General features: G+C 36.3%; 1 protein-coding gene and 2 long non-coding RNA genes across 16 annotated transcripts in view; 1 reads left to right on the top strand and 2 right to left on the bottom strand.

Moving 5' to 3' along the window:
* Window positions 1–26,650, top strand: part of PTPRD (protein tyrosine phosphatase receptor type D) — a 428,379-nt gene that overhangs the window by 275,508 nt on the left and 126,221 nt on the right. For 7 of the 13 annotated variants that reach the window (XM_043891355.1, XM_043891349.1, XM_043891356.1 and 4 more), the window contains 3 exons: window positions 315–524; window positions 11,006–11,166; window positions 21,023–21,135. In XM_043891355.1, the coding sequence (XP_043747290.1) occupies window positions 315–524; window positions 11,006–11,166; window positions 21,023–21,135 (484 nt within the window). The remainder of the gene's footprint in view (window positions 1–314; window positions 525–11,005; window positions 11,167–21,022; window positions 21,136–26,650) is intronic. The other 6 variants (XM_043891351.1, XM_043891352.1, XM_043891354.1 and 3 more) reach the window with 1 other exon arrangement.
* Window positions 12,383–18,615, bottom strand: LOC122686209. 2 transcript variants are annotated; one of them, XR_006338654.1, is made up of 4 exons: window positions 18,528–18,615; window positions 17,987–18,069; window positions 14,390–14,447; window positions 12,383–12,513 (listed from the first exon to the last, which is right to left on the bottom strand). It is a non-coding gene; the product is annotated as an uncharacterized LOC122686209 (long non-coding RNA). The 2 variants fall into 2 exon arrangements; XR_006338653.1 differs by having other exon boundaries at window positions 17,987–18,119; window positions 18,528–18,610.
* LOC122686210 overlaps window positions 19,065–26,650 on the bottom strand; it is a 182,946-nt gene continuing 175,360 nt past the window's right edge. Inside the window, exons 4-6 of the long non-coding RNA XR_006338655.1 lie at window positions 20,474–20,536; window positions 20,345–20,377; window positions 19,065–19,197 (exon numbers count right to left, since the gene is read on the bottom strand). This is a non-coding gene — a long non-coding RNA (uncharacterized LOC122686210). The remainder of the gene's footprint in view (window positions 19,198–20,344; window positions 20,378–20,473; window positions 20,537–26,650) is intronic.

A 26,650-nucleotide genomic window follows, 5' to 3' on the forward strand; every position in this document is an offset into this window, starting at 1 on the left:
ACAAGTTGTAATGCTTTCTTGTCCTTTGAAAGGATTTCATTAGAGTGGACAATGATGTGAGCTACCAGTAAAGGATCTAATTGCCCTCTGTTTATAGCCTGAGCCTTGCATCTGCAATACAGTGTCTTACCCTAACAGCAGGACAGGCATTTGGAAGACAGACTGAGATTTAGTAATGCTGACACACATGAGAAGTGGACACATTAAATTTGGGTTGTTCCCAGCCCTGAATTAATTTCCCTTATTAAACTGTCATTAAGTTGGGTTATTGTTGTTTACATTTCTTTCTCTGTTTCCCACTTTTTCCCTTTAAGTTGCTTAAAGAGATATCTAGGAAACGCAGAAGCCTCCGTCATGGAAGAGAAGTTGAATTAAAGCCATATATTGCCGCTCATTTTGATGTCCTTCCCACCGAGTTCACCCTGGGGGATGACAAACATTACGGTGGATTTACAAACAAGCAACTCCAGAGTGGTCAAGAATATGTCTTCTTTGTGTTAGCAGTGATGGAACACGCAGAGTCTGTAAGTGAAATGTGATGGCATCCATCTTATTGGTGGTATTCTTAAATACGTTTTTCACCAGAATGTGGGGATATGGGGCTACACGCATCCTAATTGTTTCTCATGAGATTTAACTTAAATGTAGTAACAGGCTGTCTACTCTTTGAATGTTGCTGAGTAATCTGCTTGTGATTTCATTACAGCTAAGGCTGTGTCTCTCATCACAGGACATTTAGGTGGATTTCTAGTTTATGAAGTCCAGATCGATAGTGCATGGTGGTCTTTGTTTCTTCTTTGTTTTTTTCTTCTAGCATTTGTAACTCAATCCCAGACCCCCATCTTGCCCCAAGTCCCTTCTCACTCTCCACTGGTAACCCCTAGTTTGTTCTTTATATCTGTGAGTCTGCTTCTGTTTTGTATTCATTTGCTTATTTTACTATTTTAGATTCCACATGTAAGTGATATCATATGGTATTTGTCTTTTTCTTTCTGACTTATTTCACTATGCATGATTCTTCCTAGGGTCATCCATGTTGATTAAAATGACATAAATTTTTATGACTGAGTAATATTCCATTTGTGTGTGTGTGTGTATATCACATTTTCTTTACTCATTCATCTGTAATGGTTAGAGACATTGAGCATCCTTTCATGTGACTGTAATCTGTATGTCTTCTTTCAAAACCATGTCTATTCAGGTATTCTGCTCATTTTTAACTGGATTATCTTTTTTATCTTTTTTAAAATATTGAGTTGTATGAGCTGTTTATATTTTGGATGAGGTGAGGTGAGGTGAGGTAAAAGTCATTCTGTCGTGTCTAGCTCTTTGCAACCCCATGGGCTGTAGCCTGCCAGGCTCCTCTGTGCATGGAATTCTCCAGGCAAGAATACTGGAGTAGGTTGCTGTTCTCTTCCCCTGGGAATCTTCCCAACCCAGGGATCAAACCCAGGTCTCCCACATTGCAGGCAAATTCTTTACCAGGGAAGCCCTATATTTTGGATACTAAGTAGTTAGCAGTCTTGTCATTTGCAAATATTTTTCTCTTTCAGTAGGTTATCTTGTTTTGTTGATGGATTTCTTTGCTGTGTAAAGTTTAATTAGGTCCTTTTTTCCTTTTTATTTCTTTTGCCTTAAGAGATTTAAAAAAAAAGATACGATTTATGCATTTCCTGCCTGTCTTCTCTTCTAGGAGTTTTCTGGTTTCAGGTCTTACATTTAGGTCCTTAATCCATTTTAAGATTATTTTGGATATAATAAGGGAGGGAGTAAGTGGGAGAACGTTCTAATCTCATTCTTTTATATGTAGTTGTCTAGCTTTCCTAGCACTACTTATTGAAAAGACTATCTGTTCTCCATTATGTAGTCTAACCTCTGTGGTAAAATAGTTTACCATAGGTGCATGGACTTATTTCTTGAGTCTGTTTTCTTTTCCATTGATCTATTGGTCTGTTTTTGTGCCAGTACCATGCAATTTTGATTATTACAGCTTTAAAATGTAGTCTGAAGTCAGGAAGCATGATTCATCTAGCTTTGTTCTTTTTTTTTCTCAATATCATTTTGACTTTTCAGAATCTTTTGTGGTTTCATATAAATTTTAGGGTTATTTGTTTTTGGATCTGTGAAAAATGCCATGGGTAACTTCATAGGGTTTGCATTAAGTCTATGGATTACCTTCAGTAGTTTGGACATTTTCTAATATTAGTTCTTCCAATCCAAGGACAGATGACATCGTCCCAATTCTTTTTATCATTTTTCAAATTCTTTCATCAGTGTTTTATCGTATAGGTCTTCAGAGTATAGGTCTTTCACCTCCTTGGTTAAGTTTATTCCTAGGTGTTACATTCTTTTTGATGCAATTTTAAACAGGGTTGTTTTCTTGCTTTCTCTGATAGTTCATTATTTGTATATAGAAGAGCAACAGATTTCTGAATATTAACTTTATATCCTGCAACTTTATTGAATTCATTTGCTAGTTCTAATAATATTTTTGGGGGAGACGTGAGGGTTTTCTATATATACTATAATATCATCTACATATAGTGACAGTTTTACTTCTTCCTTTTCAATTTGGATGCCTTTTATAGGAATCTTAATGTGACACACATCTGGATAGAAATGACAGCTATCATTGCTCATCTCTTTTCTCATTGCTCATCCTCGTAAACTGTTCTCAAGTATATATTTATACATATGTGTGTGTGTGTGTATTTAATACTAGGTATGTTGTTGCAAAATACCTAAGAGACCTTAGCCTGTGTGATTCCAAAGGAACTAACAAACTCTGAGATTAAACATAGTCTATTTCCAAGTATTTGAAAATATCAACTAAGAGGGGAGTGGTGATCGTATGTATGTATTTTATTCTCCTAGAATTGCCAGTGAGCCCGTAGTGCTTTCTGCCCAGATTCAAGGGAAGTTCTATCTAGGAAAAGGCAAGCATAGCCTGTATCTTAAATTATAGCAATTTACCAGTGAGTTTATCAGTGAAGAGCCAAGGAAGTTAGAAAATAATCCAATAAAACAGCATTCCTAAGGTCCTCTAAATAATGAATTGTCTGCTTTTATGTAATTCATCTTGCTCTCACGTTGTTTTCTGCTTCAGTTGCTTTGAATGTTAAAAAGACAGAGAGAGAGGGCGAGAATGTAGATGTGAGGAAGGTAGATTTTGAAGTGGCTGGTCACATTAACATTTAATATACATATTCTAAACTGTATCTTCTTTGGGGGTCTAAAACTGACAGGTATGGCAATTAGGTAGAGCCAGGCCCTTCCCCTCGATAGGAGAAGTCTAAGAAATATCAAAGATTTCTCCACATCCGGTGTTAGCATATACAGTGGGGCTTCTCTTCAAATGACTGAAGGAATTCCCTCCTGGAAAATCAAAACACAAAGGCAGCCTTTCTGCCTGGTTTACCTTTGTGCACAGGGTGTCATTTGAAAACAAAGTGACAGGCTTCCTGGAATTTTAATGTACAGATATGCTTTCTCTTTCTAGTTGAAGGTTTTAAGTCAGAACATCAAGGGCATGGAATGCTGGAATCATATTCTTTTTTTTAATGATTTTTAGATATTTGAAAGAAATTTTCTTTAAATAGCTCTAGGACATTTTCTAAAGCATGTTCAGAGCATTGAGGTAGATCAGAGACTCCAATGAAAAGGAAGTTCATCAGATCATGCACTGTCAGAGACTCTGGTTTCTAATGTCTCCCAAATGTTTCTACTAGTGTTGGAAAGTATCACCATTGATGAATAAATTATGTAATTAGCATTTCTTTCCAAATATAAATTGTCTAAATTGCCCCTTTCTCCATCATCTTTTTCAACATCATTTTCAAAACTAACAGTATTTCCTTTGTTTTCTATGTGTTCATGCCAGCATTTGTTAGAAGAGACTTGCATTCAACTAATATAATGCTTTTGTAGTGATACAGTCTTTTGTAAACTCCAGATTTTCATAAGTGATGAAAGGGTGGGATGGCAATTTGCATACAGAAAATATCTACCTTCCCAATTGAGCTGTCCCCCAATTAACTGCCTCATTAAGCGTATCAAAGGACTGGTTTAGAATGACTAACATTTAACCTTTTCCATTACCCCCACATACTGAACAAATTCTGCTTTTCATAAGGCTGGTATCATTTTACGGTTTTCTTTTCCTTTTTACATGTCTCTGTTTCCTGATTTGGGTTGGAAATCTGTGTACTTCGGGAAAAATCTCTGGTTAGATTTCTCTCTTGACTAACCAAGATTATTATCTCAAAGGCTCTTGGTAGAGAATTTCACATTACAGAGTTTTGCTTATTTCAGTCTCCCAAATAGTTTGAATGTGACCCACAAAATAGGGGGAAATTTAAAGCAAAACAATTATATAAAGAATCATGTTTCTTGGATATAGAATGTATTTGCCAAGTCCTTTGTGTAAATCCTTATACTGTATATATCTTTCCTTTTTTATCTACTTCTAAGAAGGTTTGGAATATATTGAGCTTTTAATCTTCTTTTGATGCCATTAGAAAATCTGAAAGTCAAGTCAATCTTTTTCTTGGACATAGTGAGGAAAATGGGAAAGGAGACTAGCATATATGCATTTAGTGGGCATGTATTCTCCAGAATGACTGCTGAGCTTGTCCTACTTAAATTCAGAAAATATGCCCTACTTTTTAAAAAATGCAGACTGAAAATAAGTATATTTACTGATCATGGAAAAATAAGTATGCTCTCTCATGTTTTAATACTGTCAGTCATTTGAAAAAAATGAGCATTTTATTCAACAAAGATTTTCTGGGAACCCACTAAATGCAAAGTTCTGGTTGCTTTAAGCATACAAACATAAATTGTATATAAATCTGTACCTTCAAGGAGTTTATAGTTTCATTAAAGAAAATAAGGCATATACACAGATCAAAACACAATATAGTTTGACCACTACCATTAAAAAACAAATAGGACTACCTCAAATTGTTAAAATTATTTTACTTACATTTTGTGAAATGACTGATTATTTCCAGTTAAGGAGAGAGAGCTTCAACAGAGGCAAAATTTAAATGAGGCCTTGAAGATGAGTTGAATTTCAGGAGCTAAATGTTACAGAACTTGAGACAGCAAAGAGAAAATAGAGCATTTTGGTAGTAGTAGCAAGAAGTCTGTTATTATAGAATATGTTAAAGCAAGAGAGTTCCAGAAAAACATCTATTTCTGCTTTATTCACTATGTCAAAGCCTTTGACTGTGTGGATCACAATAAACTGGCAAATTCTGAAAGAGATGGGCATACCAGACCATCTGACCTGCCTCTTGAGAAACCTGTATGCAGGTCAGGAAGCAACAGTTCGAACTGGACATGGGACAACAGACTGGTTCCAAATTGGGAAAGGAGTACGTCAAGGCTGTATATTGTCACCCTGCTTATTTAACTTATATGCAGAGTACATCATGAGAAACGCTGGGCTGGAGGAAGCACAAGCTGGAATCAAGATTGCCGGGAGAAATATCAATAACCTCAGATATGCAGATGACACCACTCTTATGGCAGAAAGTGAAAAAGAACTAAAGAACCTCTTGATGAAAGTGAAAGAGGAGAGTGAAAAAGTTGGCTTAAAGCTCAACATTCAGAAAACTAAGATCATGGCATCCGGTCCTGTGACTTCATGGCAAATGGATGGGGAAACAGTGGAAACAGTGGCTGACTTTATTTTTTTGGACTCCAAAATCAGTGCAGATGGTGATTGCAGCCATGAAATTAAAAGACGCTTACTCCTTGGAAGGAAAGTTATGACCAACGTAGACAGCATATTAAAAGGCAGAGACATTACTTTGTCAACAAAGGTCCGTCTGGTCAAGGCTATGGTTTTTCCAGTAGTCATGTATGGATGCGAGAGGTGGACTATAAAGAAAGCTGAGTGCTGAAGAATTGATGCTTTTGAACTGTGGTGTTGGAGAAGACTCTTGAGAGTCCCTTGGAATGCAAGGAGATCCAAGCAGTCCATCTTAAAAGAGATCAGTTCTGAGTGTTCATTGGAAGGACTGATGTTGAAGCTGAAACTCCAATATTTTGGCCACCTGATGCGAAGAGCTGACTCATTTGAAAAGACCCTGATGCTGGGAAAGACTGAGGGCAGAAGGAGAAGGGGACAACAGAAGATGAGATGGTTGGATGGCATCACTGACTCGATGGACATGAGTTTGGGTAAACTCTGGGAGTTGGTGATGGACAGGGAGGACTGGCCTGCTGCAGTTCATGGGGTCGCAAAGAGCCAGACACGACTGAGTGACTGAACTGTACTGAACTGATGTTATATGTGGTAAAGTTAAAAAAAAAAAAATTGTGGAGGTCCTTAAGAATCATGCTAAGATGTCTAATTTTTATTTAGGAATTGCCAGAGTGTCTCCTGAAGGTTTTACAGCTGCAGTTTAGGATAATATCTCTAGTAGCAGTAGACACTATTAGAGGAAAGAACTTCTTGGTGTGGTTTGGGTGGGTATGAATGAGGTAATGAGAAAAGTGGTATTGTGACAATGGAAAGAGGACCTGAGGACTGAGACTGGAGAGAACTGATCAGGTAGAATCAGTAAGTTTTCATTCATTGCTGTTGAGAGGAAAGAGAAATGAGCAAGTCGAAAGGAGGGTATATCTGGGAAGCAGAAAAATAACCCGAAGTTCTTAATTTGAGGATAGATGTAGGAGTCTCTAGGAACTGAATTTGGAAATGAAGATCTGGGACATAGCAGAATTACTAAGTTAAGGACCATTAATGGGGAAGTAATCTACATAGTGGTTGGAAGTTAAAGCTGAGGATCACCTTGCTACACAGGAGTGAAAAAGAGATAGCAGAGAATAGAATTTAAGTGTAAATCTATGGCTGATTCATATCAATGTATGACAAAACCCACTGAAATGTTGTGAAGTAATTAGCCTCCAACTAATAAAAAAATTAAAAAAAAAAAAAAAAAGATAAAAATACTGGCTCATCAAATGGATTCAGAGACAGTTAACAAGACATAGCTATTTGGAAAGATCAGGAAGGGATCTGTTGACTATAGAATTAGGAGAACCAAAGGAGAGCATTTTTTTTTAATTGAAGAATAGCTAATTTACAATGTGTTAGTTTCAGTTATATAGCAAAGTGATTCTGTTGTACATATCTGCATGTATCTATTCTAGTTCAGATTATTTTCCCTCATAGATTATCACAAGATATTGAGTAGAGTTCCCAGTCTTTGTTGGTTATCTATTTTATCTATAGTAGTCCCTCACTAATTTATCCTTCTCCTGCTCCTTTCCCCTTTGGTAACTGTAGGTTTTTTCCTATGCCTGTGAGTCTATTTCTGTTTTCTAAATAGGGTCATTTGTATGTTTTTTTTTTTTTTTAATTAGCTTCCATGTATGGAGTGGTATCATATGATATTTGTCTTCCTCTAATTTTCTTCAATCGGTATGATAATCTCTAGGTCCATCCATTTTGCTGCAAATGGCATTATTTTGATCTTTTTTATGCTTGAGTAATATTTTGATGTGTGTTTGTGTGTGTGTATGTATTCTTTATTCATTTATCCATGGATATTCAAGTTGTTCACATGTCTTGGCTGTTGAAAATAGTGCTGCAGTAGACATTGCGGTGTATGTATTTTTTTGAATTATACTTTTCTCTGGATAAATGTCTTAGAGTAGGGTCACTGTCTTATATGGTAGTTCTATTTTCAGTTTTTTAAGAACCTCCACAGTTCCTGTTCTCCACTGGCTGCAGTTTACATGCTCACCAACCAGTATAGGAGCGTTTATTTATTTGTAGACTATTTGATGATGGCCATTCTGATTGGTGTGAGATTATACCTCATTCTCGTTTAGATTTGCATGTCTCTAATAATTAGCACTGTTGAGCATTTTTTTCATGTGCCTCTTAGCCATCTGTATGTCTTCTTTGGGGAAATGTCTATTTAGATCTTCTGCCCTTTTTTAATTGGGTTGTTTGTTTCTTTGATATCAAGCTGCATGAACTGTTTAAATTGGAAGTTAATGCTTCATCAGTCACAAAGGAAAAAGTTTTTTAAAAAGGCTTGGTTCACTGTGGCTAATCTGGAAAAGGTGTCTGGATGTGTAAGAACTGTATAAGGTGAGGTTAGCAAATGAGAAAATAGGATCTACGGTGGTGCTTGAGTGAGAAGAGGAGAAACAGGTTTTTTTTTTAATTGAAATAATAGCTGATTTATAATGTATTAATTTCTGCTGTACAGCCAAGTGCCTCAGTTACATATATATATATGTAAACAGAGAGAGAGAATTGTTGATTAGTTGCTAAGTCATGTCTAACCCTTTGTGATTCCATGAACTATAGCCTGCCAAGCTCCCCTGTCCATGGGATTTCTGGAGTGGGTTGCCATCTCCTTTTCCAGGGCATCTTCCCAACCTGGGATTGAAACTGCATCTCTTGCAATGGCAGTTGTGAGTGTGTGTGTATATACATAGATATATATGTATATATACATATGTACATTCTGTTTCATTATGGTTTAGCCCAGGAGATTGAATATAGTTCCCTGCTATATACAGTAAGACCTTACTGTCTATCCATTCTAAATGTGATAGTTTGCATCTGCTAACCCCAAACTCCCAGTCCAGCCCTTCTCTCCTCCCCTTGGTAAACACAGATCTGTTCTCTGTGTCTGTGAATCCATTTCTGCTTCATAGATAGATTCGTTTGTGTCATATTTTGGGTTGCCCATATAAGTGTTATCATATGGTGTTTGACTTTGTCTGACTTATTTTGCTTAGTATAATAATCTCTAAGTCCATCTATGTTGCTGAAAATGGCACTGTTTCATTCCTTTTTCTGGAGGAGGGCATGGCAACCCACTCCATTATTCTTGCCTGGCAGATCCCATGGATGGAGGAGCCTGGTGGGCTATGGTTCATGGGGTTGTAGAGAGTCAGACATGACTGAAGTGACTTCGCACGTTCCTTTTTATGGCAGAGTAATATTCCATTATATCTGTACCATTTCTTCTGTGCCCATTCCTCTGTTGATGGACATTTAGGTTGTTTGTTTCCATGTTTTGGCTATTGTGAACAGTGCTGCTATGAACGCTGAGGTGCATGTGTCTTTTTAAAATATTTTTTTCTGAATATGAAGGAGTGGGATTGCTGGATCACATAATAATTCTATTTTTAGTTTTCCCTGGAACCACCTTACTGTCTTCCATAGTGACTATTCCAATCCACATTCCCACCAACAGTGTAAGAGGGTTCCCTTTTTCCACACCCTTTTCAGCATTTATTATTTGTAGACTTTTTTGATGATGGCCATTCTGATCAGTGTGAGGTGATAGCTCATTGTAGTTTTGATTTGCATTTCTCTAATAATTAGTGATGTTGAGCATCCTTTCATGTGCCTGTTGGTCATCTGTATGTCTTCTTTGGAAAAATGTCTATTTAGGTCTTCTGCCCATTTGTTGATTGGGTTGTTTCTTTTTGAGCTGTATGAGCTGTTAGATTATTCTTAAGATGTGGGGCAGCTCATGACTGTGGACTGGTCTCTATTGGAAAAGACAGTATTTTAAAGATGGGAAAAGTCAAGAGAATCTTCTGAGATAATCTAAAATAGGACAGAACAAAACTAGATATTAGAGAAATAGAATTTATGTATATTCAGTCCCATCCTTCACCAAGTAATTTTTTTGCATGTATCTTTCCAACTGTACTGAGGACTCATTGCCAAATATAGTGGTACATATTTAAAATGTACACTGTGATGATTTTATATATTTATTTATATACACACACTGTGAATGATTACCAAGATTAAGATAAGTAACTCCTTTGTATCTGTGGTGAGAAAGTTTAAGATCTACTCTCAGTAACTTTTTGGTATATGATACTGTGTTACTGACTATAGTCACCTTGCTGCACATTAGATTCGCAGAACTCATATTGTAATATGGATTTCTCTGTCTGGCTTATTGTACTTAGCATCATACCCTGCAGATTCATCCATGTCATTGAAGATCTTGGCAGGATTTTTCTCCTTTTGAAGGCCAAATAATATCCCATTGTGTGCATTTGTATATGTGTGTACATGTAATCACATTTCATTTGTCCATTCAACCAAAGGAAACTTTTAGGTTGCCTCCATGTGTTAGATATTGTGAGTATATTGCGGAGAACACAAGTTTGCAGATATCTCTTTGAGACAGTGATTTCATTTCCTTTAGATATAAACCTAGGAGTGGGATTGCTGGGTTATATGGTAGTTTTATTTTTAATGTGTGGAGGAACCAACAACTACTTTCTATAATAGCTGTGCCAATTTACATTCCCCTCAACAATATATAAGGTTTTCTTTTCTCTTTACCAATTTTCTATTGGGACTAACCATATCAACCTCTGACTAGTACTGTAATAAAATTACATAAAAACTGCTAAGTCCTTTTAAGTCCTCAAAATTTTATGTTCTAGAAAGCCATATTATCACTTTCATATATCTTGCATCTATATAATTTGAACACTGAACTTTTGAAGTTTTAGACTTTAATGTGCAGTACTTAGGACTGCTTTCATAATATAATATTTAAATATTGATATTTTGCTGTATAAGTATTTATTGAGTGATTACATCTTAAGGGTTGGAACTATAGTATTTTTGTTTATTTTTCATTTTGTATGTAATACATTGGCACAGTGTAAATTGCTCAGTGAACATTTTGTGACTGGTTAATTTACTGGTACTTACACTTCTTAAGATCATTTACTATTCCAATATATAAATCCCAGTGAGAGTTATCTATGAAAATAGATACCATCAAAAATTATTTTATTGTGAAATACTTTATAAAGAAATTTAGATTGCAAAAACTCTTTTTTTCTTCCTTTCCCTCCACCTTTTAAATATTTTGAAACTACTATGAAATCCATAACATCTTGAATCTCTGCTTCTTCTAGTGCTAAAGATGCTGTCTAGAAAGTCCTTATTGAGTTAGTCATAACTAACATAGACTCTGTTTTTCCTCAGAAGATGTATGCAACCAGCCCTTACTCTGACCCTGTTGTGTCAATGGACTTGGACCCACAGCCCATCACGGATGAAGAAGAAGGCTTGATTTGGGTTGTGGGGCCTGTGCTGGCAGTGGTCTTTATCATCTGCATTGTCATAGCTATCCTTCTCTATAAAAGGTAGGTTTGCCCAGCGCCTCAGCGGCAGTCTTGGGGGCTGCCTTGTTTTCAAAGACTTTATCATCGTCTCATGGTCATTATGTGGTTGATCTTCATAAAACTATTTCCAGTAATCACTGGGAGGAGAAATGTATCCATTAGCGTTAGAACAAAATATGAAGACTGAGCTCATTCAGTGTGTGGTATAGACTCTGTTGCCCAGCAGACATGGATCCAATCTCCATCTTCTGAGGTACTTGCACAGTATGAGTTCTTTGCATGACAGTTGAGATGTTGTTATTCACAAGCAGATAATCCGAAGCAAATTAGATCATTAATTGCTCCATTTCAGCATGGATTTTTGAAACACTATTACAAGTCTAACTTGCCCGAGTACTGCGATTTTTTTCTGTAGCTATTTCTCAAAATTTAGCAAAAGTAGCTAAAAAATTGAAGATTAAAGAAATAAAAGAGAGGAGGAAGATGAATTTTTTCCTCTTCTAACCCTTATTCCACATCTTCAGTATTGAATTCTCATCTGTGTCCAAGAGGAAATCCAAGGTACTATTTTCCTTCTTAGTGTCTTTGACCACAGGTGGGATGCAAATAATCCACAGTAACCCATATTTTCTAATGTACTGTTTTGTCAATCCTATATCTGTCTCCATTACATGTAAGATTTTGTCCCCTAGGTCACTGCTTAGTTGGATAGAAAACACAGTAATTATTTTTCCACTTCTTCCTGAACTAAAAAAATACAATATTCAAAGTGACTGAATTACCTTCCTTTACATCAATTTTTTTTTGAATCCAAATTTTATTTTCATGCAACTCAATCTATGTTCCTGTTTTCCTTTGTAGTGTCTCATCTTTTAGAATGCTACTGTGAAGGTACTCCCTTCTACTGCAAGATAATTTTTCTCTTTGAGACCCAAGTTCGATTCCTGGATCAGGAAGATCCGCTGGAGAAGGAAACGGCAACCCACTCCAGTATTCTTGCCTGGAGAATGCCTATGGACACAGGAGTCTGGTGGGCTATAGTCCATGGGGTTGCAAGAGTTGCACACGACTAAACCACCATCCATCACCATAACCTTGACCTTCAAAATTAGATGAGAATGTCTTCATTTTGATTCTTGCTTACATGTTTAATCTGACAATCTTATCTTCATTATTTCTTTTTCCTACTCCTGTAGCTCCTTTCATTGGTTTACATTAATTATTCCTACCTGCATTCCTTTGTTCTCTGAAGAGATTTTTTTTTTTCCTTTTCCCAAAGCTCTTCTCTGGATTCAAAACAGTACTTTTCAAGACACTACTCCTTTGAATAACTCTCTTCTGAGACTGTTTTCCAATTTCATTCCAGGGCTGAGGAAAAAAAAAGTCAAGTTGAGGAAGTTTATAATCCTAGTGCATTAAATTACCTATCCTCTTTCAGAATTAGAAAGAATGAAGAAAAAAATCATTATTTTTCCTAATTGTTGCCATTGCTTAATTGTCCACTCCCTACAATGGCTGAAGAAGCGAATGAATGAAGGCCAGAATATCTTAGTTGATGGTTTCAGTCTCCCCCTTCCAGTCTGCATCTTATCAGTGTGTATGGTAAGGAGCCTGTTGTATCTGATCACTTATCTCTTGTGTAAGAGCTAAGGCCTGGAAGCTCAAGGTTCCTACGTGCCCCAGAACAGCAAAAGATCCTGTGTGAGTTAAGGCAGGCAAGAGCTAGTACCCTTTGCTTCTTATGTACTGCACTTATTACCGGAAGAGAATAGAATAAGAAAAAAGTAAAAAATACATGTTTTACAGAAAACAACTATAATTCTAAGTGTTGACATCCTGCTGTGGGGGTCAGAGGAGAAAATTGCTTGTTGGCAACTGTGTTTCTAGATCACATGACATTTGTTATTACTCAGAATGAACAAGATGCTTACCTTATTTTTAAGTTGCATTTCATTAGGATCTATCTGGCTGTCATTAAGTCATGCCACTTAATAGATATGTGCATGGCCTTGTAAACTGGTTACATAAATAGGGAGAAACAAGATTCTAACCTTGGTAATTAAGTTTTCTTTATCCACATGTGCTTGAAAAATATCAACTCAGTTATTTTAATTTTTCCTAATCCTGCAAAAAAGGCATCATATTTAAAGATATTATGACTATTTAAGTTGCATTTTAGTGTATGCATATGTGAGCATTGTCTAAAGCAATTGTTGGGAAATGCACACATCCTCAAATGCTAAGTATATTTAGCTAACCATCTGAAAGCCCATGAAGCATTTCTGAAATAGAAATGCTTGCTTCAGCAGTAAAGAACATTCCTGACTTGAAACTCAAGTAGACCCAACAATGTCCTTCCTGATTATCATGAAACAGTTCAAGAGGAAATCTTCTGTAGGCAATGAATAGTGTCTCTAATAGCTTGGAATCTGAGCAAAGAAAATTATATAACAAACACTATACCTCTCTTTTTAGGTGCTTTTCAGTTTATATACAGGTCATTGGTAATCACTCAGAATTGATTACCGTCATTACTATTATTAAAGTATTTCACTTTCTGTATGCAAATAATACTGTAATTAGGGAATGAGTATGTAATACTGCTGACTCACAGTATCTTGATAATCCTGTTGGTAATATACCCCTGTTTACAAGACTACCTTTGTTAGGAATAGATCTATAGCTGTGGATGGTTTGTCCATATAAAAAAATCTCACTGAGTCAGTTGAGGAGAGTTACTTCTATTAATTATAGTAATATGGAATAGCAGTTATTTTCATTTTGCATTCTGTTCATTTGACTTTGTTTTAAATGTGCTAAAACCCATAATACATTGATAATAACAAAACATATCACTGAGGCTTTGTAAGGGTCTTAAAGGGTCATCAGAATAGTATTAATGAAATGTTTTGTAGATCTTTGTTAATTTTCCTGCACTAAGATTTTTTTTAAAAAAATTCTGGACTGTATCTGTGATACATGTGCAATGATTTAACAGTTTTAACTTCAGAGAGACGATGTAGCAAGATTTAGGAAAAAAAAGTAAATTAGGAAGCAGGAAACATGAGTTCAAGTCCCAGCTTTGTAACTAGGTGGCTATAGGGGATAGAAAGTCATGCTAACACTCCAGGCCCTGGTTTCTTCACTTCTAAAATAAGTACATAGATTAGATAACTGACCTTTTTTAAATATGAGAACCTAAAAAAAAGATCAAGTAATAGAATTAACATTGTATTATTTTTACCTTCAGTGCACATGTACGTTTTCTAAATGACTCCATGTTGCCCTTCATCTATCTTCCCCTACAAAGAAAAAAGAATCCATAAAGTAACTGAATGTTCTTTGATGTTCATCTACCCTGCACATCTGCTACATCTGTAAGACTTTTCAATCATTAGTTCTAAAACTGTTCAGGAATTATTTCTATAGAAAATATTCTTAAAATGTAAATCTAAGAAAAACATTTCAAGATGAATAAGTATTTATTATATACTATGAAAGGGAAAAAATGGATTAGGATGTTAGAAAGCACGAAGACATGGTCTAGACCAAATTATCATTCTTGAATAGTAATAGTCTAATGTGAGTGGAGAGTAAATAATTTCCATCCCCTCTGGATGTTCATGTGTGACGACCATGAGGAAGATGTGACTAAGGTATAGACCTTTCCTAACAGTGGTTCCCTGTGGACTCTACCTCTTTAATCATCTTTTCGAATCAGCCCTACATGTATTCCCATGGTATCAGAGTCCAGAATATTTTGAGATGCTATGAAGAAATAGGCATCCACACTGGGCTAGGCCTTCTCGCCTTTGAGGAGGTCCTTTGGAAAGCCTTTCTACTCATTCCACAGGCACTTGTCTTGACCCAGCAAACTCTCACTCACCCTTTAGAAGTAAGCTAAGATCCACTTGCTAAATGAAAGTCTTTCTGAGTGTCCATCTCATGTCCTCTTTTATCAGTTAAGGCTGCCTTAAGGCCCCCCCTTCTCTATGCTTCTAAAGCACTTTCTGCTTATCTTAATCATAGAACCTACCGCATTACTGCCATTGCCCATTTCCTTGGCTTTCTGCCCCCACTAAACTGTAGGTCAAGGACTCTGTCTTATTCCTCATGGTATTTCCTTATGCCAAGGCGAGTGCATGGTGCAGAGGGCTACTGAATAATCAAATTTACAAGAATCAAATAGTGGTAGATAAACTCAGTCCCCTCCTCTTATTTATTCCATCTCTTATTATCACCTTCATCTTGACTGGCAAGAGCTGTAATGAAATCCTTAGCCTGCAATTTAAATTCCAAAAGATTTTAAACTTATAGATATTTGCACAAAATATGTACCCATGTGCAGTAAGGCTGACATTTCTGTGGTAGAGGAATGAAGTGGAGAGTATGCACTGGTTCATCCTAGTATTCAACAGCCTTTTCATATACAAACCTGGCAATTCACTAAGTATTTCACTCTGCCAGAGAAATAGGTTTTCCTACAATGGATTCACTGATGACTTCACTGATTGATTAAAAATAAGCCAAGTTAGGAACACTTGTAGGATTTTTAAAAACTTGGCATAACTAGCTAAATCACTTTAAGAATCAAAAGAACCTGTGTGTCTGATATCATTTTCATTATTCACTTTGTATGTGTGTGTGTGTGTGTGTACAGTTTAAATGTGGACTTTGTACTTTTCAAAAGCTATGGGCTGGATTACCTTAAGGGAAGATATTGTAGCAATATGGGTGTATAGTTTGTTGGCTGTGAGGTAGACCTGGTATCTTTGTTTCTTGCAATTAAGAACTCACAAAATATTTTGCAGTTTGCCTCAATATGAAGACTATTTAGATGAATTCTTTTTAGGTGAAGGTTACACTTTCTGCATAAAGAACATGGTTAAACAGTCCACATTATTATCACAGGTGAAAGTGCCAATGAGAGTGAGCTGGAAGCCTTCACATACAGTAGTGCCTCTGTGACTAGGAAAATATGGGTCATGTCAGTGACTGGTAATAAATGGCTTTTCTGGGTTAGCACAGCTATATAGATGGGTTATGCTCTGTAGATATAATGATGAGTATTATATTTTCCAAAACTGAAAATGTACTTAAGCTTTTACTGGAAAAAAAAAAGATTCATAATCACCTTACTTGCTAAAATGTGTTTGAAGAACTCATCTCTGCCACTTAATTACCTTGTGGTATATTATACAATTGTGCAAATTTTTCTGCAGGTCAGTGTAATTTGCAGGTGTTTTAAAGGAATGATGTACCTCTTAACAGAAGACTGTTTTTAATGAACTGAATTTCTTATATGGGATAATGTTATATTCCCATTAAGTACATTAGTTGTTGTCTCATGGCATGTTTTTTAAAAATCAAATAATATCTCTACCATCAAACTCTTCCTAGGATATAATTAGTTGTGGCAGTGTTTTGTAGGTTGATGAATAAAAGTGAATCTGACATTAATACATCCACAAATGCTTTGCTTAGCCATGTACTCTCATGTCCTCCATTTGCTTCATGATTAGAGGCCTTGGAATATTTTGATATGCTATCATTTTCTAATATGTGTCAGTGTATGTCCCTAATGATGAGCTGTTAAATCTTGGTTGTCATGGTTACTCTTGTTACCATTGGCCAACTAACATCTAGCCTCTCTTTTTCTTTTTTGCTGCATTAAAATGGAGCAGTAAGCCTGACAGGTGAGGAATAGAGATCAAACCCCTTTAATGCTCAGTACAAAAAAAAAAACAAAGAAGACAGGTACACTTTGGAGGTATTGAGGGGGTAAGGGTGGAGGCTGGAGATAAAAGATGAAACTGGCAAAGGGAACATGGACAAAGCCTAGGTATAAAAAGTAATTTTGATATTAAAATGATTCAGGAAGTAGTAGTTTATATGTGACGATAAAATAGATTATTTAAAGGTAAATTTAAAAGGTAGTAAAACCTGTCTCTGAGTTTTGTTTGTAGTTAAGGTTAAATGAGCATTTGTACGTGTTAACGTGAGTCATTTTTGTTTTGTTTGTTTTTACTGAAAGTATGATCTCAAGACCCTTTGTACAGGAATACTAACATTTTTATACCCTGCTAATATCGATGGCAATACTTTAGTAAGAATTTGTATTTAATTCCAAATTATTTTCCCTGTCCTCTAGCCTTGAAGAATAATAGCAATAATAATCATTCCTATATTGCTTGCTTATTTACTGATCAGTCCAAGCTAACCTTTCAGCTTTCTGAGACACACACACATTTATGAATTCCTGGTTAAAATTAAGCAAAGGATCTCGACGCCCATCTAACCTGCCTCCCTTCCAGTGTTGTATTCAGTGGTTCTCTATGGAGACAAGTAGCAAGAACACCAGCATCACCTAGGAACCTGATAGAAACACAAATTCTTGATCCCACTGACCTCAGATCTACGAATCAGAAACTCTAGGGAGTTGGTCCAGCAGCCTGTAGTTTAACAAGCCCTCTTGGGTGACTCTGATGCATACCAGAGAATTACCGCTACATTATTTTCCTTAAAACCATGTAACACTGGTCAACAAGCTGCATTACACTTTCACTGACAGCAACAGTACCTCAGAGAACCTGTGCTTGTCATTAATCCAGCAGAAAAACACACGCAAAATAGTTCTTTTAAGGCAAAACTCAAAACACTTTGAATCCACTTAATATGCTCAGAAATCTACCTCTCACTGTAAAACTGGCCACATTTCACAGTTTCATCACTACCTTCTTGTTCTATCAAGAGAGCTGGACCAAAACTTAACATCATCTAACCATCTTCCCCTGTTGTATAAGTGAAGAAATTAAGTAAGTTAGGTTTGTAGTTGACTTACCCAAGGAGATACCAGTAGTGGCAAAGTTGGGCTTCTGTTCTTGATGTCGTCAGAATCGTTGTGAACTGATTTCTTTGAAATCTCTATTAATAGTAAATAATTACATTTCTTCCAAAAGCCTGTATGCATATGTCTGAACAAAAGTTCCAAATAAATACAATAGATATGATCTTCCACCCCATGTCCCTTTTTGTTCCCCACTTTACATTTAGATCAAAGCCAGGTGAGACTAGATGAAAATAAAACCCCGCTGAGACCAAAGAGCAGCGTTTTTGTTGTACATTATTCACAGCCCAAATAAACACATATTTTTATACAATTAGCATTTTCTGCCATATCTGAAATGTCATGTGCTTTTCTATTTTCTTTTCACGCAGATAACGCCTGCCCATGGTAGACACTTCTCACTGTGAGAAATAAACTTACCCTAGGAATTTATAATTCTGATAGAAAAAATAGCAAGGCAATATTCAGAATCTGTTTCTAGTCACTATTTGTTATTTTTTTCTAGTTGAAAATAATGAGATCTCCAAAAACTTACCAGAAAAAGAAATGTCACTCCTGATGTTCATACTGGGCTTGATTTAGACCATTATATGCCATTTAATACTTTGTAACAGTAAATTTCATTTTTTAAAATGATTGTTGTTTCTGATGATGATCAAACTCTTCATCCTGCAAATCTTGCTTAGAAATTCTTTGTTAGAAAACTCACATTTTAACACATTTCTGTTTAGAAACAATGCGGTAAAGTGTGGGCAGTCAGAATTACTCGTGTTGTGATCATCAAAACTAAATGAAGCAGAATGAAATTTAAACAGCTGATTTTCCTAGCTGGCTCGGAGTTTTGGAAACTGGTTTCTCAGAGATTATCTTATTTAGACAGACTGAGGGAGAAGTTAGTTATTAAATGTCAGAACACCCCTCCCACTTATTACAAGAGTGACTTGTCATTTTAGTCTCATGCTCTGGGTTTTCCAAGACTCACTGGGCAACAAGATAGGATTTTCGCTTTCCTGGTACCAAAGAAACTGACCAAATGTCTTTACAGAGTGTTCTTTCTTCTCCCCCTGCCTCACTGCCACTCAATCTGGCCTCAGTGCAACAGAAGATAAGGAGGATGCCCCCCAATACCTAACAGCCAGTGTCTCCTTGCCCAGATATTTCTTCATGAGGCTTCTATAATCCTGCAAGAAGGACTGTAGAGCCATCTGGAAAGAGATACAAATCCAGGTTTTAGGCATCGGATCTGGCACATAAGTTTAAAAAAAAAAAAAGTGCCAGACTGTGAAAAGACCAAAACCTGAGAAGGGCCACTGGGATTACTTGGAAAAGACCAACCATATCTTTGTTACACTTGAGATTGATTGACTGTCCAAACTTGGTGGTGTTTTGTTAACCAATTTATCTTCAATAGTAAAGCATGTGTCTGTATCATGAGGCTAATAATACTCACAGCATAAACACACTGACATTTTCTACTCTGCAAGTGGTTGTCCTGTCCTTCTTTCACATTGTCTTGTTAGCCCCTTTTTCTCTTCCTTTTCATCTATCTCTCACCAGCCTTTCATCTCTTCTTTTTCTTTCCTTCTCATTTTTCACTCCATATAACTGGAGCTGCCAGTTCCTCTGGCATGCCTCCAATTCACTGCTTTCCTCTGACTGGTAGTATGTTTGGCAGTACACTGTGTCCTAAGGCTATATTTGAGAATTTTAGGTAGAAGCAGTAAATCCTGAGACAGGTTAATCCAAGGTTCTGAGAGAACAACATGTCTAACAGGACTCACCCCCCAAAATTCATCGCACTGAGGACGTTTTGCCAAAGGCATTGCACTTGAGCAAATCAAGTATACTTTCCCTTTGCATCAATCTTCCCTTCATCCTCTGGTTGCTTTCATTCTATACAGATGAGCAGAGATGGGAAGAAAGGCTATTTAACAGGAGCCCTCTAGCTAACCATGGGACGACCTGGGTGGCACTGGATGAGACCCCACTGCCACAGCAGCACTAATGAGCTGAACCACAGTCATATCAAAAGGGACAGAGAGTTCCTACCCGCTCTGCACCCTCCTCCCAGATAAGAATGTCTTTGCTCTGAGCAGGGTGAGATGCTCTGATTATGACTCCAGCCTGGAGATTGCTGGAATCTGTATTGGGGAGAAACCACTGTTTGAAAAGTTCTCCCTTAGTTAAGTGAGTTTTTCATCTAATTCAACCTTAAGGAAAATATTTAGGTGCCACTCTGTGATTATTTGTCTGGAAAAAACATGGATAAAGCAATCTTATGAAAAAACCTGACATTTGTTGCAGAGACATTTTTAAAAATCACATCATGACACCTTAAGCAAAGATACTTACCTTGACACCATAAACAGGCAACATGACTTTTTCCTTAGAATTTAAAAGAGAAAAAGGATGTTGGTTTGGTGTGGTCCTGATTCTCCTTCCAGGTATCAGGCTAACTTGAACTCTTAGAAATACACTTACTGTATTTATCTGGTTATGGGAAAATCCAATGCAGGTCCACTTTGCAGTCACCAGTCATGAATCCTGCAGAAGAAAGGAGGGGGGCAGATTTAGCTGTTTAGCTTGAGGCCAAGTAGTTTCTGAGTTTATTTCCATGGTAACTACAATCATAGTATTGGTTATTAGGGTTAGTCTATGCTTTTCCTCCCAAAGAGAACTAGTGGACAAGGAAGAAAAGCTGAACAAGTTCCCAAACCTATCTCACCAGCACCTCCTTATGCCTAAAGGCAGAGTGTCTGAATTATTTAATTCTAGAGCTAAAGGAGGACTTAGAGATCATCCACTTAAAATTTTCAGACCTGAGGAAACACTGTAGGCCAGGAGAGAAAAAAGCTAGCTTAACAAAGTCACAAAGGTCAAAAAGTTTTAAAACTACAAATGGGGATGGAGTGGGTGGGGGCGGATGGGGGGAAGGGTAGGGTGGCAACACATGCATAATTGTTTGCCTTTTTAAATCGGTTTCAGTTTTTTTGGTTGTTTTATTCTTAAATTTTTATTCTTTCCCTGTAGGAAGAGGGCAGAATCTGACTCTAGAAAGAGCAGCATACCAAACAGTAAGGAGGTCCCTTCACACCATCCAACAGACCCAGTAGAACTGAGGCGCCTTAATTTCCAAACACCAGGTAAGAAGCATGACTCATCTTGTCCAGAACACAGTGTTTACTGAAAGTTTTATAGCCCCAATGACATCGCCATGAGAGGTGACTGTATCACTTTATTTCAACCAGTCGTTTATATTCTTTCTTTACTATTACTGAAACTCAGCAAAACATGTATCTTGAAATTATATTCTTTGTGAAAATCTGAGGTGGGGTGGAAAAAGGAAAAAAATAATTTTCCTTCAAATTTTGGAAAGCCTAAAGTCTTAAAAATATTTGCCATTTTTATGAGCTTATTAGCACACTTGATTGTTTTCAGTGACAGCTATCTGGAAAGAGTCCAGTTTCTTACCTTATAAAGTGAATGAGTGGATGGATGGAATGTTACCTCATTCATCTCATTGGGAAAGAATACATTTTTAAAATCTATTTCCCTATTAATTTGTGTATGTTATTCTGAAAGAAAGGGGAGGGGAAGAGAACAACAAGGGAAACAATTTGTATGTTACCTTTACTGAATTTCACCAACCAGTTGAGGTTTATTGCTGAGCAGATGCTCAGAGTGATTGAGGATAGGAAATATATGTTTGTTTCTTAAAGAACATTAAGTGCTTCAACAGAGGAAAAATATTATTCCTGCTGAGGGGTGTTTTGTTCAGCATTGTTAATGCAAGGCTAACTCCATTTTGCCTTTTTTCACCTAAATCTTATTTATGCCAAAATGATGAATGGTAGAGACAGCTAAACTATACAGCTGAGTGGCATTGTCTCAGTACCTGATGAAAATGAACAAAATTAAAAAGCTGATCTAAGAAGTCCATTTGATGACAATTTGTTGGTAATATTGTGTCCCAAATCGTTTGAAAGTTTTCTGTGTCAAATGGATATTCTACCCATTATGGTATACCACAGACTTACTAAACTACACATTTTCAGTGAATTGCTTGGACTTGAAAATGCATGGTTTACTGTATTTAGCATATGTGTTATTTTATATGTAGATATGCCATAGTAACTAGTAACTATCCAGTTAAAAGAAATGCCTGGAATTTTAAATGTGACTCTACCAATCACCATAGACATGGGCTTTTTAAAAAATATTCTATCTCAAATGAGGTTTATTCTTTAAAAAGCAAAGATATACCTTCATCAGTGTGACAATCAAAAGAAATTTTCCATATAACTAAATTTCTCCTGATGGGCATTTATTTAAGAGGCTTAGTATAAAGGCAAGGTTAGCAGCAAAATAGAGCCAGTGGGAGTGCTGTGCCTCATCACCCCCAGCAACACGTGAATGGCTACCATGCAGAAAGCGTTACTAGCAGAGTGCTGGCGGCTACAAGGGAAATACCAATGCCTTCAACCAAGATACCTCCATATTCAAGAATGCTAATAAGAATCTAATTTCCCCAATGTATGTGGGAATATTAGATCCCTTTATAGAGAGAACCTGCTAAGTTCCATATAAGTCACTGGAAAGAATGAAGGGTACAATTGAAGTGACATTGCTTTTATCAGCAACAGCTTTAACAAAGTAAAATGGGGACTTAGGCTTATGGCTAGTGTTAGTTATTCAGTCGTGTCCAACTCTTTACAGCCCCGTGGACTGTAGCCTTCCAGGCTCCTCTGTCCATGGGATTCTCCAGGCAAGAATACTGGAGGAGGTAGCCATTCCTTCTCCAAGGGATCTTCCTGACCCAGGGATTGAACCTGGGTCTCCTGCATTGCAGGCAGATTCTGTACCATTTGAGCCACCAGAAGATACCATTTAACTAAGATTAAACTTAACCTCAAATGGATAGTGGAATAAAGTGGGCAAACAGTAAAAAGGAGAGAGGTGGTTTAAGAGGAATAGAATAAAAGAGAAATTGTCCCAAGATCCTAGCACGTCTGTTCACCAGGGCAGCGTTATGCTGTAACCGCCTCAGTTAAGCAGTCTGGTTAAGTCTTGGTTTGTTGAAATAGTCTATGTGCCTCCCAGGCTCTAGAATGCGGCCTGCTGTCCTGAAAATCTGACCAGTTTACAAAGAAAATAGACTCACATGTTAATGTAAAATTCATAGAGAATGTTATAGTTTGCTTCAGCCAGTGTGGATTGTAGCGTGTGGCTATGAATTTAATTACTTGCCAATAGGATAAGAGCAGAAGTTGGGATTGCTAACCAAGTAACCTTTTTGTGCTAATCCTCCCTGGTTTGTAAATAATCAAGGGCTTTCCTGGATGATCAAATAAAATGATTCTTTTATGATAAAACACTTTTCTTAGGTATTGCACAGGAAGCAATTTTAATTTTTACTTATATTTTTGGATTTTAAACCATTCACCCTTCAGTTTCTGAAATGTGCTTTTATATACATCATACCTTTGTGTGTATAGTTATGTACAACTGTTATATAATATGACAGTGTTACTTAATGGTATGCATAAGTAGAGACTTAACAGTCCATGATTTTCAATGAAATCAGAAACCTGTGATTTATATAACCAGCCCCTAGCACAGAATTTGATCTTGAAAGCAAATTGATTTCTACTTCTGATAAGTCTGTTGTGGATGATAAAATGTCAAACTAACATTATCATTTGAAATTCAGTAGGTCTTTCAGAAGGTAAAGGAAGCTTATTGCTTAGTTCACTGATTCTTAATTCTACTTCCCTTTAAAAAAAAAATCATCTTGTGAATGAAAAATCTATTTACATTTTGAGTTACTTATTTTTGTTGGAGCGTCTGGGTTTAAAGAGCCAGATCTTTTTCCCAAATTCTGCTTCATATTCAAAAGATACTGAAACGTACATACTAAATTTCATATAGATACAATATTTGGCATTAAGTACTTCAAAGAATTATTTCCCTAATTGTAGTACCACAAACACATATGTCTCTGGGTCTGGGAAAGAAAAAGGTCAGAGTTTTGTCTCTGGGCACTCAGCTGAAGCACAAAGTGAACACAGAGAAATCTGTTCTTTTCATGATACCGTCTCTGTGAAGTTGTGGGATGTGGAGAGGAACTTTGCTTTACCGCATACTTGCCAAATTTGGGGTGATAATCAGGTCCTTCTGTTTGTTAAACACTGTATTCAAGCATCTAGACAGGATTAGAAATGCTCCCACTCTCCAAATTAAGAGCAGGTACCTCTGCTTGTAGGTATTTTCCACGAATATATTTATCTATCTGTTAAGGATTTCAGATGGCAGTATGCAGCCAGGTTGTAACTGTGAGAACCTGAACTAGCTAATCTCTTAAGAGACTATGGTTTACAACGGTGACATCACTTAATGGTCTGCAGGGACAGTCAGAACTGGTGTGGAATATGTCAATTGAAGGGATCATTTAGCTAAGGTGAGACTTACAACCTCAAGTGGATAATGGAATAAAATGGACACAATGAGTGAGGGAAGAGATGTAGTAGAAGAATGTTCTAGAATTAGTAACTAGTCATCAGTTTTTATAAATCTTTAAGATCTGCGAAGGAAGGGAAGAAAATACTCACTTATAAAAGATGCTTTTAATGAAACCCCTATTTAAGCCTTACACATCTCTGGACAGTGGTAACTGGATATGTGTTAGGATGGCTGATAGATGAGTTACATGTTAAACAAAAGTGAACTACTTTTTTGGTGGGAAGAAAGCTTTTCTTATGCAAAAAATTTCCATGTTACTTTATAATCAGCCCATCAATATTTCTTAATTATAAAAGTAGCACATGTTTACTGAGGAAAATTTTTTTAAGTAGGAAGTGAGCTTAACAATAGTTATACTTAGGTTATGGCTGTATGGTTGTGAAGTGTATTATTTAAATTTTGTGTGATTTTTATAAGTTGTAAAAGGCAAAAAATATACTTTTAGAAAAGAAAAGTTACTCTTTATCTCGCTTTTTCTTCTTTTGACATATTTAAAATAAAATGTAAATGATTTCCTATACTCTAATTTTACTCTCCAGAATATCTACCATAAAGAGTTTCATGCATATATTTCCAGAATTTTTTGTGTATACAGTTCTTTAAATGATAATATATATAGCAAGTATATAGATACAGATGCATTTACATGAAATTTCCGATTTTAATATTTTTAACTACATTTTCCAAGCTAATATATGAAGTTTTATCTCCTTTAACAGCTGATAGTATTGATGATATTCTGTTCAACAGATGTCACAAAATATATCATCTCAGTCCTTATTAATGGAGGTTAACTTATTTCCTGCATTTTGTTCTTACAAAACATACTGTACTGAGCAGTACTGAGCCCAGACCTCACATTGCTGTTATTTCTGAATGATAGGCACCTGGAATTGTGATGGCTGAGTCCTAGGGCAGGCACATTTTACTTTACCGCTTTGATAGAGATTGTCAATGATGGATATTTTTGAAATACTGTAAAAAGCCTTACCTACTGAGTAGCCCATCTGGGATGTGGCCTCTTGAATTGGACACAATGACTAAAATAAATATAATATTGTCAAAAGATGGTGATTTATAAGAAAACCAAAATATTACTGGTATGTGGTCCTATTTCTATTTTTTCCAACAAAGCAAATTTAGAAGTCCAGCATCTTAAGGAAATAAGCTTTCTTTCTAGTATTAAAAAAAAATGTAAAGGAACATCTAACTAATACCATCACGTGGCATGCTAGTCAGCACCTTTCTTTGTGCCTGCAGACTTCTCCCTCAGACCAACCCACTATGGTCTGAATTGCTTAGAATTTTTTTTTTTCCTAAAAAATTCTTTCTTCCAGTATCTCTACCCCTTACTTAGAATCCTCCCTCCCACTACTCCCAATTTTTATTTTTTTCCACACAAAAACAAAACTCTAGACTTTTACTGGCTCCTTTTAGGAAAAGAGATTTAAAAATTGATGATCAGATGGGACAATGTAAAAGCCTCGTTTTCATTCCATGAATGACCTTAATGTTTTGCCCTAAAGCATACATGGACGGTAGGTGATTGATGGGCTGTGAAAAACAAAAACAAACTCATAAAATGTTAATGTATCAGAAATAGCAGTATCAGCAACAGAAATGTCTGCATAGCAACTGAGTGATTTTGAAAGCTCTTGAGGCATCTCTTCTGATGCACTAGTAGTATTAACTGGATCAGTGCTAACAAAATCCATTTTTATATGTATCTCCTTATATTTTATTTTGTACTGTAGGAAATTTAGGCAGATACCTAAATGAATAATGCTAGATGTACTCTTTTAGCATTTCAGAAACATTAATTCTTTGCATCTAAATGCTAAATTTCTGATATAAAGGAACATGGGTTTGTTCAAATCTTGCATTTTGAGAAATCCTACATAAAAATGAATTTTAATTATGTCATTTAGTGCTTACCTGAAAAAGCACTCTTGGAGTACTTTTCCCTTAATTATGATCCTAGTCATGGATTAAGTCAAAATGTCATTGTCATACTAAGAAGCAATTATACCTTACAAATCAATGTTCTCTTTTGTCTTTAATTCACCATTCATTTGTGAGGCAAATTGTAAACATGGAGTATTTATAGTTATTATAGCTAAGCAGTACATAAATGATGTG

This window comes from Cervus elaphus, chromosome 29 (genome assembly GCF_910594005.1).
Source record: "Cervus elaphus chromosome 29, mCerEla1.1, whole genome shotgun sequence".
NCBI lineage: Eukaryota > Metazoa > Chordata > Mammalia > Artiodactyla > Cervidae > Cervus > Cervus elaphus.